This window comes from Punica granatum, chromosome 2, assembly GCF_007655135.1.
Source record: "Punica granatum isolate Tunisia-2019 chromosome 2, ASM765513v2, whole genome shotgun sequence".
Lineage (NCBI taxonomy): Eukaryota > Viridiplantae > Streptophyta > Magnoliopsida > Myrtales > Lythraceae > Punica > Punica granatum.
The window spans coordinates 3839475-3863239 of record NC_045128.1 but is presented as its reverse complement, the minus strand read 5'-3'; the positions used below and the strand labels follow the sequence as shown (position 1 = coordinate 3863239).

The 23765-nt window shown below is 40.5% G+C and overlaps 6 protein-coding genes across 6 annotated transcripts; 3 read left to right on the top strand and 3 right to left on the bottom strand.

Annotated features, from left to right (window-relative positions):
* Positions 1–4833: 4833 nt before the first annotated feature.
* Positions 4834–6128, bottom strand: LOC116194707 (endochitinase-like). The gene is made up of 2 exons (XM_031523593.1): positions 5521–6128; positions 4834–5416 (listed from the first exon to the last, which is right to left on the bottom strand). Exons 1-2 carry the CDS (start codon positions 6093–6095, stop codon positions 5017–5019), a joined length of 975 nt encoding a protein of 324 aa, XP_031379453.1. The 5' UTR covers positions 6096–6128; the 3' UTR covers positions 4834–5016.
* A 4001-nt stretch (positions 6129–10129) lies between these two features.
* Positions 10130–11880, bottom strand: LOC116197347. Its single transcript, XM_031527464.1, has one exon. It carries the CDS (start codon positions 11280–11282, stop codon positions 10389–10391), a length of 894 nt encoding a protein of 297 aa, XP_031383324.1. The 5' UTR covers positions 11283–11880; the 3' UTR covers positions 10130–10388.
* Positions 11881–12639: 759 nt separating this feature from the next.
* On the bottom strand, positions 12640–13656 carry LOC116197873. Its single transcript, XM_031528139.1, has one exon. The coding sequence runs from the start codon at positions 13236–13238 to the stop codon at positions 12699–12701; it is 540 nt and encodes a 179-aa protein (XP_031383999.1). The 5' UTR covers positions 13239–13656; the 3' UTR covers positions 12640–12698.
* A 716-nt stretch (positions 13657–14372) lies between these two features.
* On the top strand, positions 14373–15656 carry LOC116197349. The gene has a single exon (XM_031527466.1). It carries the CDS (start codon positions 14624–14626, stop codon positions 15524–15526), a length of 903 nt encoding a protein of 300 aa, XP_031383326.1. The 5' UTR covers positions 14373–14623; the 3' UTR covers positions 15527–15656.
* An 862-nt stretch (positions 15657–16518) lies between these two features.
* LOC116197085 lies at positions 16519–17092 on the top strand. The gene is made up of 2 exons (XM_031527109.1): positions 16519–16541; positions 16732–17092. The coding sequence occupies exons 1-2, from the start codon at positions 16519–16521 to the stop codon at positions 17090–17092; spliced, it is 384 nt and encodes a 127-aa protein (XP_031382969.1).
* Positions 17093–21901: 4809 nt separating this feature from the next.
* LOC116197077 lies at positions 21902–22804 on the top strand. The gene has a single exon (XM_031527097.1). The coding sequence runs from the start codon at positions 21902–21904 to the stop codon at positions 22802–22804; it is 903 nt and encodes a 300-aa protein (XP_031382957.1).
* Positions 22805–23765: the final 961 nt, after the last annotated feature.

The window sequence follows — 23765 nt, the reverse complement described above, 5'->3', positions numbered from 1 at the left end:
CTTCCACACTCGAGCGAGGGAGATCAACTACTATGAGCTGGGCTTCTACTTAAGGACTCGGACTTCACTGGCGTGGTGTGAAAATTTGACCACCTCCTCAACAACTTAACTCGAGCTGGTCTCTCCTCTCTTTCCGACTCGGGCTTAACTACCTCGAGGTGAACTTTTTCTTCCACACTAGGGCGAGGAGGATCAACTACGACAAGCCGGCTTCTACTTCCGGACTCGGACTTCACTGACTTGGGTGGGTTCCTGCGCATATGCGCTCCCATGATCATTACCATGGGCCCTGATATCATCTTAAATTCTACCGGATTTATATGGACTTGAATTCAACTTTCAACCCAAAAGTTCGAGTTAAGTTGTGAAATCAAATCCTGTATAAATCATTCTATTTTCTTTTGTGCTTTCGATGTGGTATTAGATTTTCTTAATTGACTTTTATATTCTCAACAAATCAAACATTAGAATAATTCCATTGCATAATGATAAAGTTCGATATTCATTCTCGATACGTGATCAAGAAGTTTTGAATTTGATTCTTATTATTACTGTAATAATAAAAGGATGTGGGAGAGCTATAACATCGGTATAAAATTAACTCGAAAAACACGACCGATGATTAGAAAAGAAAAAATTTGTGAATAATAGTCAATGTTGGGCAAGTTTTAATATTCCAAAAGGGCTATATATCCACGTGTTGAATTTGAACTAGTTCATCAATTAGCCAAAAGGAGCCTTATTAGCTAAGATCTTTTTCTTTTCTTCGCATCCCATCTCTCTAGAGTATTAATTAAAGTCGTTAACTTAGGAACACGTGAGCGGCTGGAAAATAAAGTTTCTTGGACTTACATTCATCAATGTTGCCATTATTTGTTTGGACTGAACCACGTTATCCATCAACATTATTCATGTCTTCGGTCTATGTCCTGTCACTTAGGTGTCTCCTTTGAAATGATAATTGTATAATATATAGTCTACGAGAGTAAAATTGGACATATCAATCCCAAAAGCTTGCTAAGACAACTCGGTCCAGCAATAAGAGAACCGTTGTCTATATGAAGGCCTATGTGAATGTCAATATTAATATCGTTATAGTTATCACAATTCGTTTATATTCTTGCCTTCCATTAGCCTAATCTCCAATCCAGACAAGTTGTTTACTCAAACTTCTTAATTATTAAGATGTTGTTAAGTGGATCTCCTGAAAGAGTGACTCCACGCGAATCTGAATTAACACTCTACGGTCGAAAGTGTGTCCTAAATTTCAAGGATGGATGATAGCACGATGGATGGAAATCTTGAAAGTTGCATTCGAGTCTAGAAGGAACTAGGTTAAAAATGGAGTCCTTGAGTGAAAATAGAATGATTAGAAAACCTGAAAGATATGTTCAAGAAGAATCATCATGATTCAAAAGGATTAAGTGGAGAAGGGGACGGTCTAAAACGGCCAGCATTTCATCTCATCTCATCTCATCTTTCTTTTCCTTTCCTTTTTTTCGATATTATCACAACTTTATTTTGTTTTATTTTTCCATAAGACTGAGATATTTCAAGTCTGACGAATAATGAAGCCCATGTTTGATCGAGCATTAACTTGTCCAAACCATGAAATACTTATAATGATTTCAAAGTCTTGCTTCGCGAGTAAAATTCATGTCCCGATAACGTAATTTGTCAATCATATCACGTCTTATACTTTCTTTTATTTTTTTAAGAAGAAACGGCATGAATATGATTTTTCAAGGGGAGAGTTCTACGTTTTAAACGAACCTAGCTTTATCCTTATCTTCCAACGTAAAAGTAAATTATATATTTGTGAAATCATGTCACTGTCTCATTGTATATTAATTTGATTTGGATTATAGGCATTGATTAGCTATTCGCAATCAAATGAAAATTTTTCTTTGAGTGGTCCATCATGGATATATAAGACTGCCATTGCCTTGCCTATGATCCAATAACACGCATCGCCATTTAGTCTCCATGGTCGATTATGGCCAAATTAAAGATTTGTTCGAGATTCTCGGTGAAGCTTCAAAGGGCTAGCTAGTCGAAAATCATTAGTGTGCCGGGCATTTCATACCTAATCGGGTTATAATAAGTTGTTTTTGTTTCCATATGTGCCCTAAGTTTATCATGAGTTATCAACAGCATAATCATACAGTCTGTGTGGCCAGAGAGACCTAGGGAATATGTAGAATCAAGAGATGGATACAATGAAATGAATGAAAGGAAACAATTAGGGATACACATGAAGTTTCTTTTTTTTTTTCTATTATAGAGGAGGCCTACAAATTTAGTACGAAGAAATATAAAGCTAAAAGCATAGATTATCTCAATAATAAAAATCAAACCTATCTTATTCATAGGTGCGAGGATGCATGCTAGTGTACTACACATGTTTACAAGTATGATAACAGAAAATAAAGCGAAATGAAATGGCATAAAAGTCTCATCAATGAGCATTGAACTCAGGATTTCTTGTCAAAATCCACCAGTGCCACTTCATTAAAACCCTTTCCTTACGGGGGCAAGTTTCTTGTGCAGATTATGGAGGTGAAAGTTATCGTGTAACCCAATTGTAAGGAAATTTTACATTATGTTGAAATCATTGGTCATCGGTTCTTACCGACAAAGGCCCAAATATAAGCCCAAGAAACGTTCGCGAGGCCCATCGGGCTGACCGAGCCCGTTGGGAACGGAGACTCTAGGAAGTGATCGAGGTTGAGCCGTTGAGGGCACCTTCCCATGGAATGGAACGTTGTTCCATGAGGACGGCTGAGCCTCACTTCGAAAGTTTTCAAAGTATATTTATATGGTTAGTATCCTTATTAAAAAAACCTAAGTCAATACCGATGACCGTGCACCGAAGTTCACGGTCTTCATGGGCCAAAAACAGGGCCCGATGACGTTCCTTAACAGATGTCGGGTTCAGCCCAGCGATTTGAAGCCCAATTTGAAATGCAAGCCCATCAAAGGCCCAATTATTGGCAATCCGTAACTCTGTTTACTGCTGCTATGGTCTATGATCTCAATCATGGTAATATTTTGCATGTATCATTTCTTTTTCTTTTCTTTTTCTTTTTCTTTTTCGTAATCAAGAACGCGACTGAATGATCCCATAGACCGAATTTAAAGCAAAAGTTTCTAAGAAAAACTCGGAAAACAGATGACGAGATGGGGAGCAACCCTAAGAGAAGTCGGTTCGGAGAGCCATATTGCGCTTCAGACATGTGAACATACAACTATGTTAAGTTGTCAAGATTCCTTCTGTCCAAGCACGAGAAATGAAAAACCAGCGAACTGACTTGTTAAATGAGTTTCAGTCATAGTTCTCGCGCAATGATTTGTTCTTGCGAACATGTCTGACTGCACATAATCTAAAACATCGATTAAAAAAAATAAATTACATGATACGAATGGAACTCTTGATCCAGATCTAACTGCTACATCTGCAATGTTGATTCATTGTCTCCCTTCTACCGCCTTCACAGCTCATTTCGTATTAATTAACCATTGCTTAAATGTGCACGAGCCGCATTTAAATCATTGCTTGGAGATGACCCTGCACAATGAGACAGTCCCCAGCTGATTATATGCTGGTGTACAACACCACCTGATACCGAGGACACGCTCAATGATCTAGGCACCGCCTTCTGTAAACTCGTACTGATGAACATCAGCTAACCTAAAAAATGCTCGCATATTTAATATCTCGAGAATGAAACTTGGTACGGCTAACCGTCAAAGGCAAAATAGAGGATTAAGCTCTCATTTCATTTCAGAAACTCAACCTCTCAATCAGCTGCAGATCAGACTAGTGGGCCTCTCATCAACCGATCGACGGGAGAACCAAAACAAAAGGGTTAAACCTCAAATCAGATGCTGGATATTACCGCTTTCCATTTTCCCTCATTAAGTTTTTACACAAGATGTATCCCCATTGTCCCTCGTGTGTAGTTGAAAGGCAGTGTGTTAGTTGCCCATACCGAATATTAATATGACTGTTCTACCACTAGCAGGCAAGATTTGCACGTATGCATTCTTAACTTGTCGAGTTAATTAAAAAACATCACTTCCGGATCAGATGTGACCGAATGTTGAAGACAAGAAGCTCACCTTCCCTTTGTTTAAGTATGGCTACTAGGTTCATTTAGAAGATCAATGCATTACTATTTTATCTTGGACAATTGGAATCTTTGCAGCTTTGATGTTCCTTGTGCTTCTGTTCCGGTTAGTACTTTGTTGTTACATTCGAATTATAAGATTACCTCTCAACTTTTAAGTTTAACGTATGCTTTGTTATCACTTCATATAGCAGAAATTTCATTTAAACATTTCCCAGTAGTTTCAATCAGTGCTTGAGGAGGTTCAGAAGAAAGGCCCAGGTTCAGATTATATACCAAAGCAAGGACTTGAGCTCTTTTTCGAGCTCTAGAATGCCAAACGATCATGACACATCAAATAACATAGATGTGATATCATGTAAACTTTCACGAGGGGCCAGGATTTTTAGTTAATAACATAGATATAATGTCATGTAAACTATGCATTTTTACTTATGTATACCGTGAGAGAGTAGTACATTTTTGTTACTTTTCGTTTACAAGAATGGGCAGCAAAATTTTTGCCCACAAAATTAAATGTCAGCTTGCTATGAGTACGGAGTACTTACAGTGAATTTTGAACCATTCGACTGCAGGTGTAATCCAATGCATGCGTGATGAGCAACATTCTTTTTGTTCTTTTACGGTTTCGAATGAATCTCCTATATCCGGGGTCTAATTTTCTGAGTTTCACGTTAACCGGTGATTAATTAATGCGTAAATATGACTCCATTTACCCACATGAGGGACTCTTCTTATTCATCAAGCTCACGGCAACACGGTAATTACACAGGATTCACCTCACATAATGTGAGGCTAGTGCTCGTTGGCTTTGTTAAAACGGGGATTCTACATTATATCACCCCGATACATGGGAGCCGGAAACAGACGTAGTAAGTCGATTAGCCTACATGCTATCGACCAAGAGGGCGGCTCTGGACCCAAAGGGCTTCTGGTTGTAGCAGTCGAGGTTGCTGCCGTACCCGACCTTGAGGATGTTGCAGTACCTCTTGTAGAACCCGATCCGGTCTTCGACATGACGGTTCTGGCCCTTGCCGCACTCGAGGCCGCCGTTGATGATGTTGGTTATGGTTCCGTATCCTGGGTTCCTGCCTGCCGACTTGTCCGCTTCGGATGGCTTCCACTTCCCCGTGATGACGTTGTGGCAGGAAGGCTTCGGGGACTGAGGGGTCATCCAGAACCAGATGGCCGTCTTAAAGGAAACCACTGGGTCGTTCGCAACTAGGTCCGGGTTCTTCAGGAGGTCCATCCCTATGTCTTTTCCACATCTTCCGTAGTTGTAGTTCCTAAGATAAGCAATAGTGATCACATATATCATGTCAACTCAACAGGTTCGAAATATATATGTGCCGGAAGGAACTAGCTAGAATCTAAAGTCATCATTTGTTACCATGAAATTTGGATCGGGCCACGGCCGTAGTATTTCTCCCCGGGAGCACAGGGATAGGTCGGGTGGGGCGAGCAATATGTGCTTGGGTTCTGCTCCTTTCGATAGCAATACCCCCAAGCGTATGGTCCGTCTGGTGCACTGGCCCAACCACCTGTGGTTTCATGAGATGTCTGAGCCAAGAAGGCCGCGATTTCCCTCTTCCTAGTGTCGGTATCCCCAGTTGTGCCGAACGCGGGAAACGCCTTGGCTGCCTCAACGAAAGCATCGTATGTGTAGAACCCCTTGGCTGGGCAGCCTGCATCATTCCGGTGCTTGAGCAGCTCATTGAAGGTGTCCCTCGAGATCACGCTGCCCATATCCCCAACTCCTCCATCTTCGCCTCCGCTGCACTGACTCTGGCAGCCAGCAAGGCAGTACTCCGGTGCAGTGCCGCACCGCCCGTACTGGCTGCAGCACTGGCCGCACGGGCACAACGCACCATCAGCTTGCCAACCGCATTGCTCGGCGGAGCTATGCGGCACCACAGAGCCGGACACAAGAAAGAAAATTGTCGAGGCTATGGCGATGGTGGTCATTTTGGATATGTGCGCTATGCTTCGTATGTAATATTCTTGTTGTTTAATCTCCTAGGATTGATACATATATATATAGTGGACAAGAATAGGATTATCTTAAATTCAACCGGAATGGACTTTGAACTCAACTTTTAAGTCAAAATCTCGAGTTAATAAACCATTTTATTTTCTTTTATATTTCCGACGTGGGATTAACTTTTTTCAATTGACTTTCACATTCTCAACACCCACCCTCATGTGATATCGTGTGGTTTTTCTCACGATTTGCTTACACGTACCATATGAACTTTAATCGCCCGTCCTCAACAACTTCCGACTCCGGTCTTAACTACCTCGTGGTGAACTTCTTCTTCCACACTCGAGCGAGGGGTATCAACTACTATGAGCCGGGCTTCTACTTAAGGACTCGGATTTCATTGGCGTGGTGTGGAAATTTAACCGCCCCCTCAACAACTTACCTCGAGCCGGTCTCTCCTCTCTTTCCGACTCGGGCCTTAACTGCCTCGAGGTGAACTTTTTCTTCCACACTAGGGCGAGGAGGATCAACTACTACAAGCCGGCTTCTACTTCCGAACTCAGACTTCACTGACGTGGTGTGGGTTCTTGCGCATATACGCTCCCATGATCATTACCATGGGGGGCCCTGATATCATCTTAAATTCTATTGGGTTTATATGGATTTGAACTCAACTTTCAACTCAAAAGTTCGAACTAATAAGTTATGAAATCGAATCCTATATAAATAATTTTATTTTCTTTTATGCTTCCGATGTAGTATTAGCTTTTCTCAATTGACTTTTATATTCCCAACAGATCAAACATTAGAATAATTCCATTGCATAATGGTAAAGTTCGATATTCACTCTCGATACGTGATTAAGAAGTTTTGATTTCGATTCTTATTATTACTGTAATAATAAAAGGATGTGGGAGAGCTATAACATCGGTATAAAATTAACTCGAAAAACACGACCGATGATTAGAAAAGAAAAAGTTTGTGAATAATAATAGTCAATGTCGGGCAAGTTTTAATCTTCCAAAAGGGATATATCCACGTGTTGAATTTGAACTAGTTCATCAATTAGCCAAAAGGAGCCTTATTAGCTAAGATCTTTTTCTTTTCTTCGCATCCCATCTCTCTAGAGTATTAATTAAAGTCGTTAACTTAGGAACACGTGAGCGGCTGGAAAATAAAGTTTCTTGGACTTACATTCATCAATGTTGCCATTATTTGTTTGGACTGAACCACGTTATCCATCAACATTATTCATGTCTTCGGTCTATGTCCTGTCACTTAGGTGTCTCCTTTGAAATGATAATTGTATAATATATAGTCTACGAGAGTAAAATTGGACATATCGATCCCAAAAGCTTGCTAAGACAAATCAGTCCCGCAATAAGAGAACCGTTGTCTATATGAAGGTCTATGTGAATGTCAATATTAACATCGTTATAATTATCACGATTCGTTTATATTCTTGCCCTCCATTAGCCTAATCTCCAATCCAGACAAATTGTTTACTCAAACTGCTTAATTATTATGATGTTGTTAAGCGGATCTCCAAATCCTGAGAGAGCGACTCCACGCGAATCTCAATTAAGCGGATCTCTACGGTTGAAAGTGTGCCGTACGCCGGGAAATTTCAAGGATGGATGACAGCACGATGGATGGAAATCTTGAAAGTTGCATTCAAGTCTAGAAGGAACTAGGTTAAAAATGGTTTTGAGCGAAAATAGAATGATTAGAAAATATGAAAGATATGATCAAGAAGAATCATCATGATTCAAAAAGATGAAGTGAAGGAGACGGTCTATAAACGGCCAGCATTTCATCTCATCTCATCTCATCTTTCTTTTCCTTTCCTTTTCTTCGATATTATCATAATTTTATTTTATTATATTTTTCCATAAGACTATGAGATATTTCAAGTCTGACGAATAATGAAGCCCGTGCTTGGTCGGGCATCAACTCGTCCAAACCATGAAATACGTATAATGATTTCGCAGTCTTGCTTCACGAGTAAAATTCATGTCCCGATAACGTAATTTGTCAATCATATTACCTCTCATGCTTTCTTTTATTTTTTTAAGAAGACACGGCATGAATATGATTTTTCAAGGGGAGAGTTCTACGTTTTAAACGGACCTAGCCTCATCCTTATCTTCCAACGTAAAAGTAAATTATATATTTGTGAAACCTTGTCACTGTCTCATTGTATATTAATTTGATTTGGATGATAGGCATTGATTAGCTATTCGCAATCAAATGAATTTTCATTTGAGTGCTCCATCAAGGATATATAAGACTGCCATTGCCTTGCCTATGATCCAATAACACGCATCACTAATTAGTCTCCGGGGTCGATTATGGCCAAATTAGAGATTTGTTCGAGATTCTCGGTGAAGATTCAAAGGGCTAGCTAGTCGAAAATCATTAGTGTGCTGGGCATTTCATACCTAATCGAGTTATAATTGGTTATTGTTGTTTCCATATGTGCCATAACTTCATCATGAGTTATCAACTGCATAATCGTATTGTCTGTGTGGCCATAGAGACCGAGGGAATATGTAGAATCAAGAGACGGATACAATGAAATGAACGAAAGGAAACAATTAGGGATGCACATCAAGTATCTTTGTTTCTATAATAGAGAAGGCCCATGAATTTAGTACGAAGAAATGTAAAGCTAAAAGAATAGATTATCTCACTAATAAAAATCATACCTAATCGAGTTATAATTGGTTATTGTCATTTCCATATCTGCCCTAAGTTCATCATGAGTTATCAACAGCATAATCGTACTGTCTGTGTGGCTAGAGAGACCGAGGGAATATGTAAAATCAAGAGACGGATACAATGAAATGAACGAAAGGAAACAATTAGGGATGCACATCAAGTATCTTTTTTTCTGTAATAGAGAAGGCCCATGAATTTAGTATGAAGAAATGTAAAGCTAAAAGTATAGATTATCTCACTAATAAAAATCAAACCTATCTTATTCATAGGTGCGAGGATGCGTGTCAGTGTACTCTGCACATGTTAACAAGTATAGTGATAGAAAATAAAGCGAAATGAAATGGCATGAGAGTCCCACTAATGAGAATTAAACTCATAGTTTCTTGTCCAAATCCGCCATTGTGCCACTTCATTAAAATCCTTTCCTCACAGGGCAAGTTTCTTGTGCAGATTATGGAGTTGAAAGTTATCGTGTAACCCAATTGTCAGGAAATTTTACCTTACTGTGAAATCATTGGTCATCGGTTCTTATCGACAAAAGCCCAAAGGAGGCCCATCGGGCTGACCGAGCCCGTTGAGAACAGAGACTCTAGGAAGTGATCGAGGTTGAGCCGTTGAGGGCACCTTCCCATGGACTGGAACATTGTTCCATGAGGACGGCTGAGCCTCACTTCGAAAGTTTTCGAAGTATATTTATATGGTTAGTATCCTTATTGGAAATTTACCTAAAATACCAATGATTTATCCGTTTTGTCAAATCTATCATATGCTCTTTTTTTTGTCAAATCTATCTCATGGTTTACTTTTTACATCAAATCTATCCCGGCTTTATCTTTTCCGTCGACATCTAACGGCCGTACTGACGTGGCGTTCACGTAGCAAGTGTGGCCCACTGTCCCTCCACTTGCCAATATTGCGCTTCAGACATGTGAACATACAACTATGTTAAGTTGTCAAGATTCCTTCTGTCCAAGCACGAGAAATGAAAAACCAGCATTTAACAAGCGAAATGATCGGTGCTGATGACATTTTTTAACTCTTTAATCACTCAGTTCAGCAGTCCATGAACTGTACTTGTTTAGCTCTATAGATTAATGCTTATGCCTCGAACAATGATTAGCTGGTGAGGAAATTTATTGGAACTGACTTGTTGAATGAGTTTCAGTCATAGTTCTCATGCTATGATTTGTTCTTGCGACATGTCCGACTGCACATAATCTGAAACATCGATTAAAAAAATAAATTAGATGATACGAATGGGGCTCTTGCCAAGTCCAAATAAGCTGGATTCAAGATCTGTATCATTCAAGTCTGATGCCTTATGCACGGGTTTCTTTTATGCCAGGCATTCTTCGATTCAGTTCCAACAGCTTAATTTCACCATTGCTGTCTGAAAGAGTTTCAATCAAAACAGAGTCCGATGTTAATAGAGGTAGGCAGCTGAAGACGTTGTTTGTAGTAGTAAAGGAGCAAAACTTTTTCATTTGACTATATACGAGAATTATACATGTCTGTTCTGTTTATGTACACTTCTTTTGCTAACAATTTGGAGGATGCTAGTGGTTGATGATGTTTAGAAGGGAAACTCTGCTTTTAATCAACCTCCTGTGAAGGCTCTCGAGTCCTTCCTCGAGATCTTGGATGTCGAGATTGAGATTCTTCAGACCGTCCTGCAATTGCTGGACTTGTGTGAGGTCGTGAACTTTGCCCGTCTTGTGGCTCATCAGAGACTCCAAGGCCATATCTTGCTTGTTGAACCCGTTCAGATCCACTTCCGAAGATGCAGCTCGTCTCTTGAGTGTCACCTTGGAAATAAAGGACCAGGCACTGCTCGATCCGGGTTGCCTTGCACCAGAGATTAAGCAGAAAACCGATTCGAAGACAGCAGTTGTTGCTCCTTCGACTTCTTTTAATAATGTAACAAAAGCTGCGGCTTCATCGTCTTTGATAAGAGCAGAAGATGTGGAATCATCTTTCCTAGCCTTCAAGCACGATATGGCCTTCTTCATCGCCTTCCGGACCGACTTCCGCACACTCAAATACTTTTGGATCTCATTGTCGAGCATGCTCTCACCTGCCTTTCTTCTACGCATGCTCGACTGGAGTTCCTGCAAGGCTTCCTTTGACTGCAAGAGGCTGTTCTTAGCAGTGCTGCACAAGTCCAAGAGCCAGAGAGAACCATCTAGAAGCTCATCAGCCCACCTTGAGTGCCACTCCTGGGTGAAGGATTGTTGTACAAGCGGCAGCAGCAGCAGCTGATCCACGCATCCGTGCAGATCTTGCAGGTCATTTACCTTGCAGGTCACAGATGAGGATGATGAGCAGGTTGTTTCAGAAGTTCTTAGGCCGCTTAAGGCCTCATCGAGCTTTGAAATTACTGGATGAGCTCTAGAGGGCAAGCTGTTGGAACGGGCATGACGGAATGCATTTGAAGAAGAAGATGAAGCCATTTTTCAAGATTTTCCAAGAGCAGGGAAGTTTTAGAACTTGAGAGAAGAGAACAAGTTGATGTTTGGTGCTTTGCCTTCATCTTGATGTATCAAATATATATCCCGGAGTCGGGGAGACAAGAGGAATCCTATCACTATTGAAATTTTTAGCAGAAGGAGCAAGATCTTGATCCAGATCTAACTGCTACATCTGCAATGTTGATTCATTGTCTCCCTTCTACCGCCCTCACAGCTCAATTCGTATTAATTAACCATTGCTTAAACATGCACGAGTGGCATTTAAATCATTGCTTGGAGATGACCCTGCACAATGAGACAATCCCCAGCTGATTATATGCTGGCGAACAACATCACCTGATACCGAGGACACGCTCAGTGATCTAGGAACCGCCCTCTGTAAACTCATACTGATGAACATCAGCTGACCTAAAAAATGTTCCATATTTAATATCTCGACAATGAAACTTGGTACGGCTAACCATCAAAAGTAGAATAGAGGATTAAGCTCTCATTTCATTTCAGAAACTTAACCTCTCAATCAGCAGCAGATCAGACTCTCATAAACCGATCAACAGGAAAACCACAAAATAAAAAATAAAAAATACACGGTTAAACTTCAAATCAGATGCTGAATATTACCGCTTTCCATTTTCTCTCATTAAGTTTTTACACAAGATGTATCCCCATTGTCCCTCTTGTGTAGTTGAAAGGCAGTGTGTTAGTTGCCCATACCGAATATTAATACGAGTGTTCTACCACTAGCAGGCAAGATTTGCACGTATGCATTCTTAATTTGTCGAGTGAATTAAAATACATCACTTCCAGATCAGATGCGACCACATGTTGTAGACAAGAAGCCCACCTTCCCTTTGTTTAAGTATGGCTTCTGGGTTCATTTAGAAGATCAATGCATTATTATTTTATCTTGGACAATTGGAATCTTTGCAGCTTCGATGTTCCTCGTGCTTCGGTTCCGGGTAGTACTTTGTTGTTACATTCGAATTATAAGATTACCTCTCAACTTTTAAGTTTAATGTATGTTTTGTTATCACTGCATATAGCAGAAATTTCATTTAAACATTTCCCAGTAATTTCAATCAGTGCTTGAGGAGGTTCAGAAGTCCCCGGTTCAGATTATATACCAAAGCAAGGACTTGAGCTCTTTTTCGAGCTCTAGAATGCCTAATGATCATGACACATCAAATAACATAGATGTAATATCATGTAAACTTCCACGAGGGGCCAGGATTTTTAGTTAATAACATAGATATAATGTCAAGAAAACTATTCATTTTTACTTATGTATACCGTGAGCGAGTAGTACATTTTTGTTACTTTTCGTTTACAAGAATGGGCAGCAAAATTTTTGCCCACAAAATTTTGTTTCGACAATCTGTATCTCAACTATATTACAGATTAGTTGGTACAGACGTTGAGAAGGGATCGGGTTTCGATCAACATCCTGTACAGGCTCTCAAGCCCTTCCTCCAGATCCAGAATAAGGAGACTGAGATTCTTTAGACCATTCTGCAATCGTTCGACTTGCATTAGATCGTGAACTGTGCTTGTCTTGTGACTGATCAGAGATTCCAAAGCTGCAGCTTGCTTGGCAAATTCATTTATGTCCGCCTTCCCTTCCTCAGATGATGTTCTTTCCTTGAGCACCACCTTAGAGATAAGGGACCTGCTGTTCTTCGACCACAACTGCCTGGTTCCAGAGATGAAGCACAAAACTGATTCGAAGAAGGCGACAGTGGCCACTTCCACTTCTCTCAACAAGCTAACAAAGACTGTAGCTTCATCGTCTTCGCCGAGAGGGGATGCTGCAGAGTTATCCTTTGTTGCCTTCAAGCCCAAAATGGCCTTTTTCATTGCCTTTTGGACTGACTTCCTCATGCTCAAGTACTTACTAACCTCGCCAGAAAGCACATTCCCACTTCCGTTTCTCCTTCTCATACTTGAATGAAGCTCTTGCAAGCCTTCCTTGGTTTGCTGCAGGCTGTTCCTAGCAGTGCTGTACAAGTCCAACAGCCTGAGAGAACCATCCAGAGGCTCATTGACCCATCTGTTCTCCTGCTACTGTGCGAAGGAGCGTTGCACGAGGGGAAGCAAAAGCAATTTCTGGATACACTCATGCAGATCTTGAAGCTTATTTAGCTTGTGAACTAGGGTTGATGAGGAACAAGTTTTTTCAGAAACTCCCAAGCTGTGTAAGTTCTCCTCGAGCTGTAAAATTACGGGATGAGCTCTAGATGGCAAGCGGTCGGAACGAGCATGATGGAACGTATTATTGTTCAAAGAATATGAAGCCATTTCCAGTTTCTTGGAGTAGAGGAGGTCTAGATCTTGAGAGGGGAAGACGGTTTGATCTTGTTATTTAGGCCTTGTTCTCGTCCATTGAATATATATCTAGCAGTTATTGAAGACAAGGAATCTCATGTACCTAGGCAGACCTTCATGATATATACATGACCTAATCACGACTCCGATCTAACCACTACTTCTGTGATGTCTATGCATTGTCACCCTTCTACCATCTTCACAACTCCTTTCGGTATCAATTATTGATTAAACATGCACGAGGGGCACTTAAATGATCGCTATCAAAGAAGAACCTGCGTAAAGAAAAAATGCACCAGACAACAATGGAGGAATCTGCCATTAGTTTATTTTGCTAACCTCACACTTTTTTTTTTATGGACTGGGACAACTTCAACTGCCCTCGTGCTGGAGACGATTTTTATAATATCAACTTCCTTGGTTCAACCGGGTCTTTGCTTCATTATATCCATCTTATTGGCAAGGGGTCTTGGACAGTGAGCTGGCCCCTGAGACAAGGAGACATTACCCAAACATCGGCTCGATTCATGATTTAAACTAAACTAAGGATCACGTTACCCCACGCTGCATTATTTCAAGAGGATGTGAGCAGTTCCCTGTGTCCTCCACCATCAACAGAGGCATTATTCTTCCATATAACGAATGGCCCTGACATAGGAGTAGGCCTGTCTTCCTGAAAATGAGACAAAATGAGTTGGCCTATCTTCCATGAGAAGGGAAGACAAGGCTGCAACCCACTCGTGCGATGCGTTTCTCACGGATCAGAAGGTTGATGAAGCGATTATTCATGAGAAATCATGCCATGAGAGATCGGAAAATGTGCAGGCTTTTCATTGTTCTAAGCTACCAATCATGTGGGAAGACAATGTAGAAACATGACCAACGTGGAGACATCAGATTCTTATTGTCTCCATCAACTTCCATTATATATACACAAGGCCATGGAGCCTAACCCGAATCAAATCGAATAATCACCATCCTGATCGTCATCTTGTACACAAATGGCTTCCTCTGCTTCAAATCTCTTCCCCACTTACCACATCCGATCCATCAGTTTGCCATCAAGGCCTAACCCGTTTATTCTCAATGTTGATGAGCATACACGAAGATTAGCATTATACTCCGAAACCACCACCGCATCATCATCTTCATTGCTGAGCAGCAGACTGGGCGAGCTCCGGGATCTGTACGACTCTGTCGATGCTCTACTTGAGTTGCCACGCACTCAACAACTCTTTGCCCACGGAAGCCACAAGGATCGAGTGGATGGGCTATTGGCTTCCTCACTCTGCTTCCTTGACGTGTGTGGCATTGCAAAGGATGCCTTGCTGCAGACAAAGGAGCAACTTCAAGACCTACAATCAGTCTTGCGGCGCAAGAGAGGCGACGAGTCGGAACTAATAAAGGAGTCTGCGAAGTACTTGTCCTCGAGAAAGATGTCAAAGAAAGCCATCTCCAAGTCCTTGAGGGACTTGAAGAGTAAATGCTCCAACTTGTCTTCATCTGAGCATGAGCCAAACACCGAGGCCACTTTTGGCAAGTTGAGGCAAGTAGAAATGGTCTCTGTGGACTTGTTTTCGTCCTTGTTGTCCTTCTTATCGGAACCGACAGCACAATCTAAAACGAGTAGCTGGGCTTTGTTATCAAAGTTGGTGTACTCCTCCAAGCACATAAGTTACGAGGGGGAGCCAACAAAATCTAGCGAGTTCAAGAATGTAGACTCGATGCTGCAAACCTTGATCGATCGCAAGATGAGAAAGAACATCAGCATCGAGAAAGAGGGTCTACAGAATGAGTTGAGAAGGTTGGAGTCCAGCATTCAGGATCTTGAAGAAGAACTCGAGTCCGTGGTCCGGCGCATAATCAGAACCCGTGCATATCTACTCAACCTCCTCACCAATTAGGATGAAATGCAATTACATATTTAGACGTCCGCTAGAAATTTCTCTCAATATTTATCAAGAAATTTCTTAGCTTCTTACTTGTAGATAAACTTGTAAATCAGATCAAATGACAGAGTTGAAAAAATTATTACTCTTATGAAAGCTGTGTTGCCTCTATCAGTTCCTTTTCTATTTATTTTTTCACTTCTACCCAAAGTCCTGCTCGAATTACCATTACTGAATCTGAATAACAAGCTGTAAAGATTCCAGTTGTCCCTAAGATGATTATGGCGCCTTGCGATCAGTTTAAGGAGATAAACATGATGTAGCTTCAACGATTCCTATTGTCCCCGAGAAGCTGACACCCCTATATGAGTTCACATGATAGACTTAAAATATGAGGTTGTCCACAGCGGAAGCTGTGCCTGCTGTCTTCTATGCCACAGACATCTGACATGTTAGTGATATTGTGGATCAGCTCTAGGACTTAAATAACTTTGTATAATGCAAATCATATATAAACTTCGTGAAGGAGTCGTCGACCATTATATTTCAAGGATACATGGAAGCACTCGCTAAACTGAATAGAAAGAAAAGTTATTGCACTAGAAAGAAGATAATCTCACATGCAAAGCATGAACAGCACAAGTTTTTGACATCAACACTATCATATCTTCAGCAATACAAGATTTTAACTCTGAAAGGTGTCTGTCATTGAGGATTTAGTTTCCCAAAGAATAATCAATTCCCGTAACAGCAGATTCGACGTGCTAATAGCTTGTGGCAGAAATGAACGGACCACTTGTTTATTTATCACATTTTGGATAGTATCCTCTGCCATCATTAAAACTTACAAGCATGAAAGTTTTGCCCATGGATCTGCCCGTGCGGATTGTATAAACTAATCGAAGATGACCATGCATCAGGACGATTTTTAATGCATTATCAGGTGGATTGTCTCTTCATGCCGGTCATTGCTTGATGGTGGACATCTGAAGCAAACCTAATATGAGATGAACAGTGAAGCTGGTGGAAGGTAGGCAATGCATAGGCATCAGCGAGATAATTGTTGGATCCAGATTGGGATCACGTTCCCTTTCATGAAAATATTTGAATAGGAACCATATGAGATTCCTTTTGTCCCCCCCACTGTATATAATCAGCAGGTGAGGTAGAAGGCCAAGGCATCAAACATCAAACTTGTTCTCCAAATTTCTCTGTTCTAGGAAATTTGAAATGGCTTCATCTTCTTCAAACAAGTTCCACCATGCACGCTCAAACAGCTTGCCCTCTAGGCCTCATCCCGTAGTTTCACAGGTAGAGGAGAATTTACACAGCACGAGAGCTTCTGGAGCAGCTAGCTCAACATCGTCCTTGACCAGCAATAAGCTCACTGGCCTCCAAGATCTGCACGAAAGTGTTGAGAAACCTCTTTCACTCGCTCTCGTGCAGATGGGCGTCACCCAACAGAGCCACGAGAGATGGGTCGATGAGCTCTTGGATGGATCTCTCAGGCTATTGGACTTGTGCTGCACTGCCAAGAACAGCCTGTTACAGACGAAGGAAGCTCTCCAAGAGCTTCAGTAGCATGCGCAGGAGAAGGGAGGTGAAAATGTGCAAGTCGACGAGGGCCATGAGTACTTGAGCATGAGGAAGTCGAACTGGAAGGCAATAAAAAAGGCCATCTGGAGCTCGAAAATTAGAAACAATGAATCGACCTCATCTCTTCTCGACAAAGATGATGAAGCTGCAGCTTTTATCAGCTTATTGAGAGAATGTAACGCCCCAATTTCCAAACCATGAAAATCCAAAATACGAGGGATCATAAAAGACTAATGTCCATACAATTCAATAATTCCATAAAATATACAAATAATACAATAATACACGATTTTCTACAATAATTTGTAAATACAATTTGGACATCAATGATAAAATAGACGAATCCGCTGCGCACTCTGATCTTCAATATTAGCCCCCAATAGAACTTATCTGAAAAACATGAAATTTGGAATGGGTTGAGCTCGACAGCTCAGTGAGTAATACACACCTAAACTAGCCGAGTCCATGCATGTTTTTAATCTCTCGAAGAAACAATAAATATATATACATTTGGATCTTAGATCCTCTCTAACACCTTCTTAGCTCTATGATCATAGTGGCGGCTCCACATCTGGCAACCTCTTTTGCCCCAGTGTAGCCCTTTCCTCATGTTGGGTCAATATTGACTAAGGGCATCATAGGGTTCATTGTTCTCCCGAAAAACTCGGTCAATACATTCACATATCATAATCATAATATCCAAAATCAACTCATATCATATCAAAACTGCATGCATTACTTGAAAATTGACATGGCCATGACAACTGATTTTATAAAATATCATATATGAGCATAATCTTGCAAGGATTGCCGGAATATCCCTTGCTTAAACAAATCAAACAGACTCGACCGAAGCTTTCTTAAACATTCTCTCAAACTCTCTTTCTCCGTGTTTTCTATAGAAGAACAAAGAAGAAAATGAGATAATGAAATGGACGAAATGAGAGGCTCCGTTGTCAGAGGAAAACGTATAAATAGGAATACATTTTCTTAGACCAGATCAGATCGATTGAAATGGATTAATCGTTCGGCAATTAATGAGAGAGATAATTGGAGGAGCTTAGGATATTTATTTTATTCTAATCTACGAGAAAATTTTAAATGATCCTATTTCATAATAATTTGGTGAGGAAGCTCCAATAAAATTGCTTCAATTAAGCATGGAATACATATGGTGAGCTACAACAATGGTTAAAGAGCCTAACATAGCTAGGTTAAGAGATAATTGAGCATGCCATGACGTTGTTAGGATCTCGTATAGGCCTTTATGGCCCTGGCCTGTAAATGGACCTTTATGCACAATTAATCGAGTGATTAGCACTTATTATTTAGTTTATTGCAATTTAATTGGTTATTTCTCATGCCACGTGACGAGGTAGGATCACCGAATGATCTCTCTTCTTTGACCGAAGCAATAGTGGGCAGAATCCATTTAAAAGAGACAAATTGTAATTGGCGGTTACAAGGAGAATTATATTAGGAGAAAATCATATCTCAATTGAGACTTTATGGAAGTTAGTGACTTGATAATTATGCAACTAGTTCATTCCAAATTTCACAAAATCCCAAATGTATGAACGGGAAGTTTTCCAAACATTTATGACCATTATGATACTTAAAACAAAATAAGAAACAATAAATCAATTAGGAATAAATTTTGACAGTAAATGTGCTCTTAATAACCCAAAATATAAATGGCAATAAATATTTTTAAAAACTGAAAATATATCTTTTATTTCATTTACCGTCCAAAATAGAAATTCGGGGTATTACAGAGAAGTGGAAGCAGTCGGTTCTGTGCCTAATCTCCGGGTCAAGCAGCTCGTGGTCCATTATCTCCAAGGTGATACTCAAGAAAAGAGTAGCACCTGAGGAGGACAAGGCAGATCTAACAAACAGATAGACATCAAACAAATGCATAAACACGGGATAGACAACATCAGCAGCACTGAGACAATACTCCAACACTCTGGAGTCTCTGATCAGCCACAAGACTAGCAAAGTTCACGGCCTGATGCAAACCGAACAATTGCAGGATGGCCTCAAGAATCTCGATCTTGACATCCAATATCTGGAGGAAGGCCTTGAGAGCCTGTACAGGAGGTTGATCAAGAACAGAGTTTTGCTTCTCAACATCCTTAACAACTAGTTTGTACTCAGAGTGTTCGCACGAACTCTAGACCAAAATTTTATCGGCAAGTACTTTTGCTGCCAATTCTTGTAAATGAAAACAACATATATACATAATTTTATGAGAAGTTTTGCTCTTCATGACAAGTATTGGTCTCTTTCTTGAATATTTTTGCAACAATGTAAATTGAAATTTCCGAAATGTAAAACATTTTGCCTTACTCTGGATGAGATCGTGGAAAGGGGATCATGGAACATTACATCTTTGATAACGGGTTGGATCCATATAGACTTGATGGTTTAAACATTCTGCAAACACGCAGGCAATCTAAGTAAGATGCAGTCTGGTTAATCAGTATTGATCGAAAGAATGATTTTAAACAGAGTGCTCTGCATTGTATATGTTTCAAAGCTAGTACCTCGTTCGACTAGTTTTCATGATTTACTGCTCGGTATTTTCAAATGACAGCGAGATGCCGGTTTCTTCAATCAGATGGAGCAAGTCCGATGACCCTCGTGCAGCATATGATTTTCATATGATCAACCTGCTCCGTGTCTGCTGCGACATTTGGACCACGAATTAGTTAAATATATTTATATAAAACGAGAATCATGTCGCCCCTCGCTTTATTATTTCTGGGAAGGCGAGATCACTCGTGTTCTCCTCACCGTCAGCGGAGGCATCACATGATTGAATAATGAATAGTTCTGGCATTGGGAGTTGGATTGTCTATCGGGAGAAGATAGTACCCACTCGTGCACAGCGCCTCTCACGGATCAGTATGTTGCACAGCTCACGAGGGAAGACATTGTGCAAACATTGGTTGGAAAACAAGTTCCATTCTTTAATCAATTAAAACCACATGTGGCTGGTTGTGATTGGGTCGAGAAGAACATATTCCCCTTGCTTCTTGTCACGGCTGGTCGAAGTGGTATCCGCTAAAATGTTTGAGTCTTTACTATCCTTCATATCAAGGTCAAGAGCATGGTCAATGGTGATCTGCTGCTCCTTTGCATCGAAGCTAATTGCCTGCTCCACGAGTGAGAGCTGCAAGGAAGCAGCCATAGAAATCAGCGAGTTTGAGAAAGTAGATACTGTACTGCAAGCCTTCACCGGCAGCAAGACTCAAAAAGAATATTAGCATCAAGAAAAAGGATGTACAGGAAGAATTGAGGCGATTGGAATCGAGCATTCAAATTCTTGAATAGGAGCTCAAGTTCTTGCTTGTCATATAATTAGAACCCAGACATTTCCTCTGAACATCCTCACGAATAAGTTGAAATCATTGTTTAGGCAAAGCTTAGCAGGAAAATTGAATATCAGCTACGCTTCTGTTTACATATTAGTAAACGATGTCGTATTAAAGAGTTAACAATGTATATACTTAATCAAAGTTGTGCTCTTTCAGACACATTATGTTCTGATTCATGATTAACTTACAGTTCAATCCATAATGGATGATAAAAAATATAATTCTGAACTCTCAAACAACTTTGTAACAGAAGCCGGTCTGGTAATTGCCAGATCAGATGTTTTAGTTGTAGTTTGCTTCACTTTGAGAAACTCGTTGGCACCGATTCCTATCAACCTGCAGAAAATGATAATGCCTCGTCAAACCAACAAAAGTTAAATATGACGAATATCGAAGCTGCAGAGATTCCAATTATTGTAGATAAAAATAATATGGTTCGACCTCCAAAATGATTCCACATGCTTACTTAAATTATTTGGAGGGCTGTAAATGAAGGAAGCTCAGTTTTCTTGTCCTCAAAACCAAGTAGCTAACATCTGACGTGGCAGTGATATTTGCAATCAACCCAACAAATCAAGAATGCATACTTGCAAATCTGGCCTGCTAGTGGTAGAACACTATCATATTAAGATTTACTAGGACTACACATGAACTGCCTGCGGCCTTTAGTAGGAAACTTTTGCAGACATGAGTTACGAGGGTTGATATGTACTGTAGAAAACATGACAATTCAGCTCCAAAAAGTAGTGGACGAACACATGACTCAATCTCTCATGTTCCTAGATTTCACTTTCTAAATTTAAACAGCTCATGCGTAAATTTCTGTATTTTAGACCGCAATCAATTCACAGTAAGATGTAAAGCTCCAGGAGTCTGATCTGCATTCTTTTACAAGGTCATTGAACTTCTGATACGAAATGAGCGCTCATTAATCTATTTTGCCTTTGGTTCGTTTACCAGGTCTGCCATGTGATATAGTAATCGTGTAAAGAGTTTGAAGTTGGTGAACATGTGTACATTGTTAAAAAATAATGAGAGATACATTCCGTTCATCGCCATGAACATGCTTGGACGGTTCGTTGATCATTGAGCTTGTCTTCATCATCAGGTGATGATTGTCTCTGTATTGAAATCTTATAAAACCCCACTCGTGCACGTTTAAACAATAATTGATATGAAATGACCTGTCAAGATAGGTAGAAGGGACACAATGCATAGACATCGCCGAAGTAGTGGTTAGATCCAAATCGAGATAGATTTGCGTCTTGAGATCTGAGTGGAGTGAGATTCCTTGTGTCTCCATGGCTCTCTCCAAGCTACATATTCAACCGAACGAGGACAAGGCAAAGCACTCAAAGCAAAACTTGTTCTCTTCTCTCGAGATCTAAATCTTATCTGTTCTGAAGAAAAAATGGCTTCATCTTCTTCTTCAAATTCATTTCACCATTCCCGTTCAAACAGCTTGCCCTCCAGACCTCACCCAGTAACCTCACAGCTGGAGGAGAATTTGCACAGAATAAGAACTTCTTCGGAAACAACTTGCTCATCATCATCATCCGTGAGTCAAAAGCTGAATGGCCTTCAGGACCTGCACGAATGTGTAGATGAGCTTCTTGCACTCCCGCTTGTGCAACAAGCCTTCAGCCAACAGATACACGAGAGATGGATCGATGAGCTTCTGGAAGGCTCTCTTGGGCTCCTGGACCTGTGCAGCATTGCTAAGAATAGCCTGCCGCAGACGAAGGAAGCATTGCACGATCTTCAGTCAAGCATGCGCAGAAGAAAGGGAGCCGGGCAGGTGCAGGATACCGAGGTCCAGAAGTACTTGAGCACTAGGAAGTCGGTGCAGAAGGCGATGAAAAAGGCCATTTTGCGCTTGAAGAGTGCAAAAAATGATTCTGCCTCTTCTCTTCTCAGAAAGGACGATGAAGCTGTGGCCTTCATTAGCTTACTGAGAGAGGTGGAAGCTGCCACAACCTCTGTCTTCGAATCAGTTTTCTGCTTAATCTCCGGCACGAGACAGACCAGATCGAGCAGCATCTGGTCCCTTGTTTCCAAGATGATGCTCAAGAAAATAACCACATCTGAGGAAGGGAAGATGGACCTAAATGAATTTACCAAGCAAGATATGGCCCTGGAGTCTCTGCTCAGCCACAGGACGAGCAAGGTCCAAGACCTGATGCAAGTTGAACAGTTGTCAGTTGGCCTCAAGAATCTCGACCTCGACATTCAAGATCTTGAGGAAGGGCTCGAGAGTCTTTACAGGCGGTTGATAAAAAGTCGAGTTTCCCTTCTCAACATACTCAACCAGTAGCCTGTAATAGAGCCACAATCCGCCAAATTTTGTAGGACAAAACTTTGTGGCACCTTTTTGTAAAAAAAATGAAGTATAGAATAAATGAAATCTTTTCTTTCACCATTGACAACTACAACTTTCAGTCTCCTTCATGAAAAACTCGTATAACAGTCTCCTGCATGAAAATTCATAACTGGGCCAACAAGATGAAAATCGACGAATTGGGTCATCAAGAGTGCAATGACATACCAGAACTAAAATATATCAACTAAAATAGAAACACAGATAGAATATTTATACCAAATTTATTTGACAAAAAAAGGATCCAAATTTTCCATGAGAGCAGCATAAATCTGCAGTTTTTGAATCTAGTCTAATTGCATACTATAATTTGATCGGGATTTCTATTTGAATAACTACTAATTCTTTGCAGAAGATTCTAAACTATGCCCAGCATCTGTAAATTGTAACGATCACAAGCCCATCACTCACAAGTGCTAGCTGTTAATAAGGTCATTGGGCCTCACATATAAATTCCAAATCTCTCCCTTACACAATGAACGTGGGATTTGGTGCGCGACATAAATTCTGGACATAGGGAGAACAGGCTAGAACACGAGAAGAACAACTGTAAAATTTCATCCCACGTTAGATTGCTGATATAATTTAGGGTTCAGAGTTACCGACTTAGTTCGTAGACCATACAAATTATTACGAGTGTGGATATATTTGCTTGTAAAAGATGCTGTAATTTCTCGTTTTTAGACAAAAGGAATCCTGACAACTCAGTGCAGTTGTATCTGCAGTAGTTGACTAACAAAAAAATGTAGTTTTCCAAGTGGCATCGGCTTATTGATTCCGTTCGAGCTCGGCTGGTAATCTTACAGCAGATCCTGGCCTTCATTATCTGACCACTGAGTTTTTCTTAGAGACTTGCACACACGTTAATTTAGTCCCATAATTTTCAGTCTTATACGAT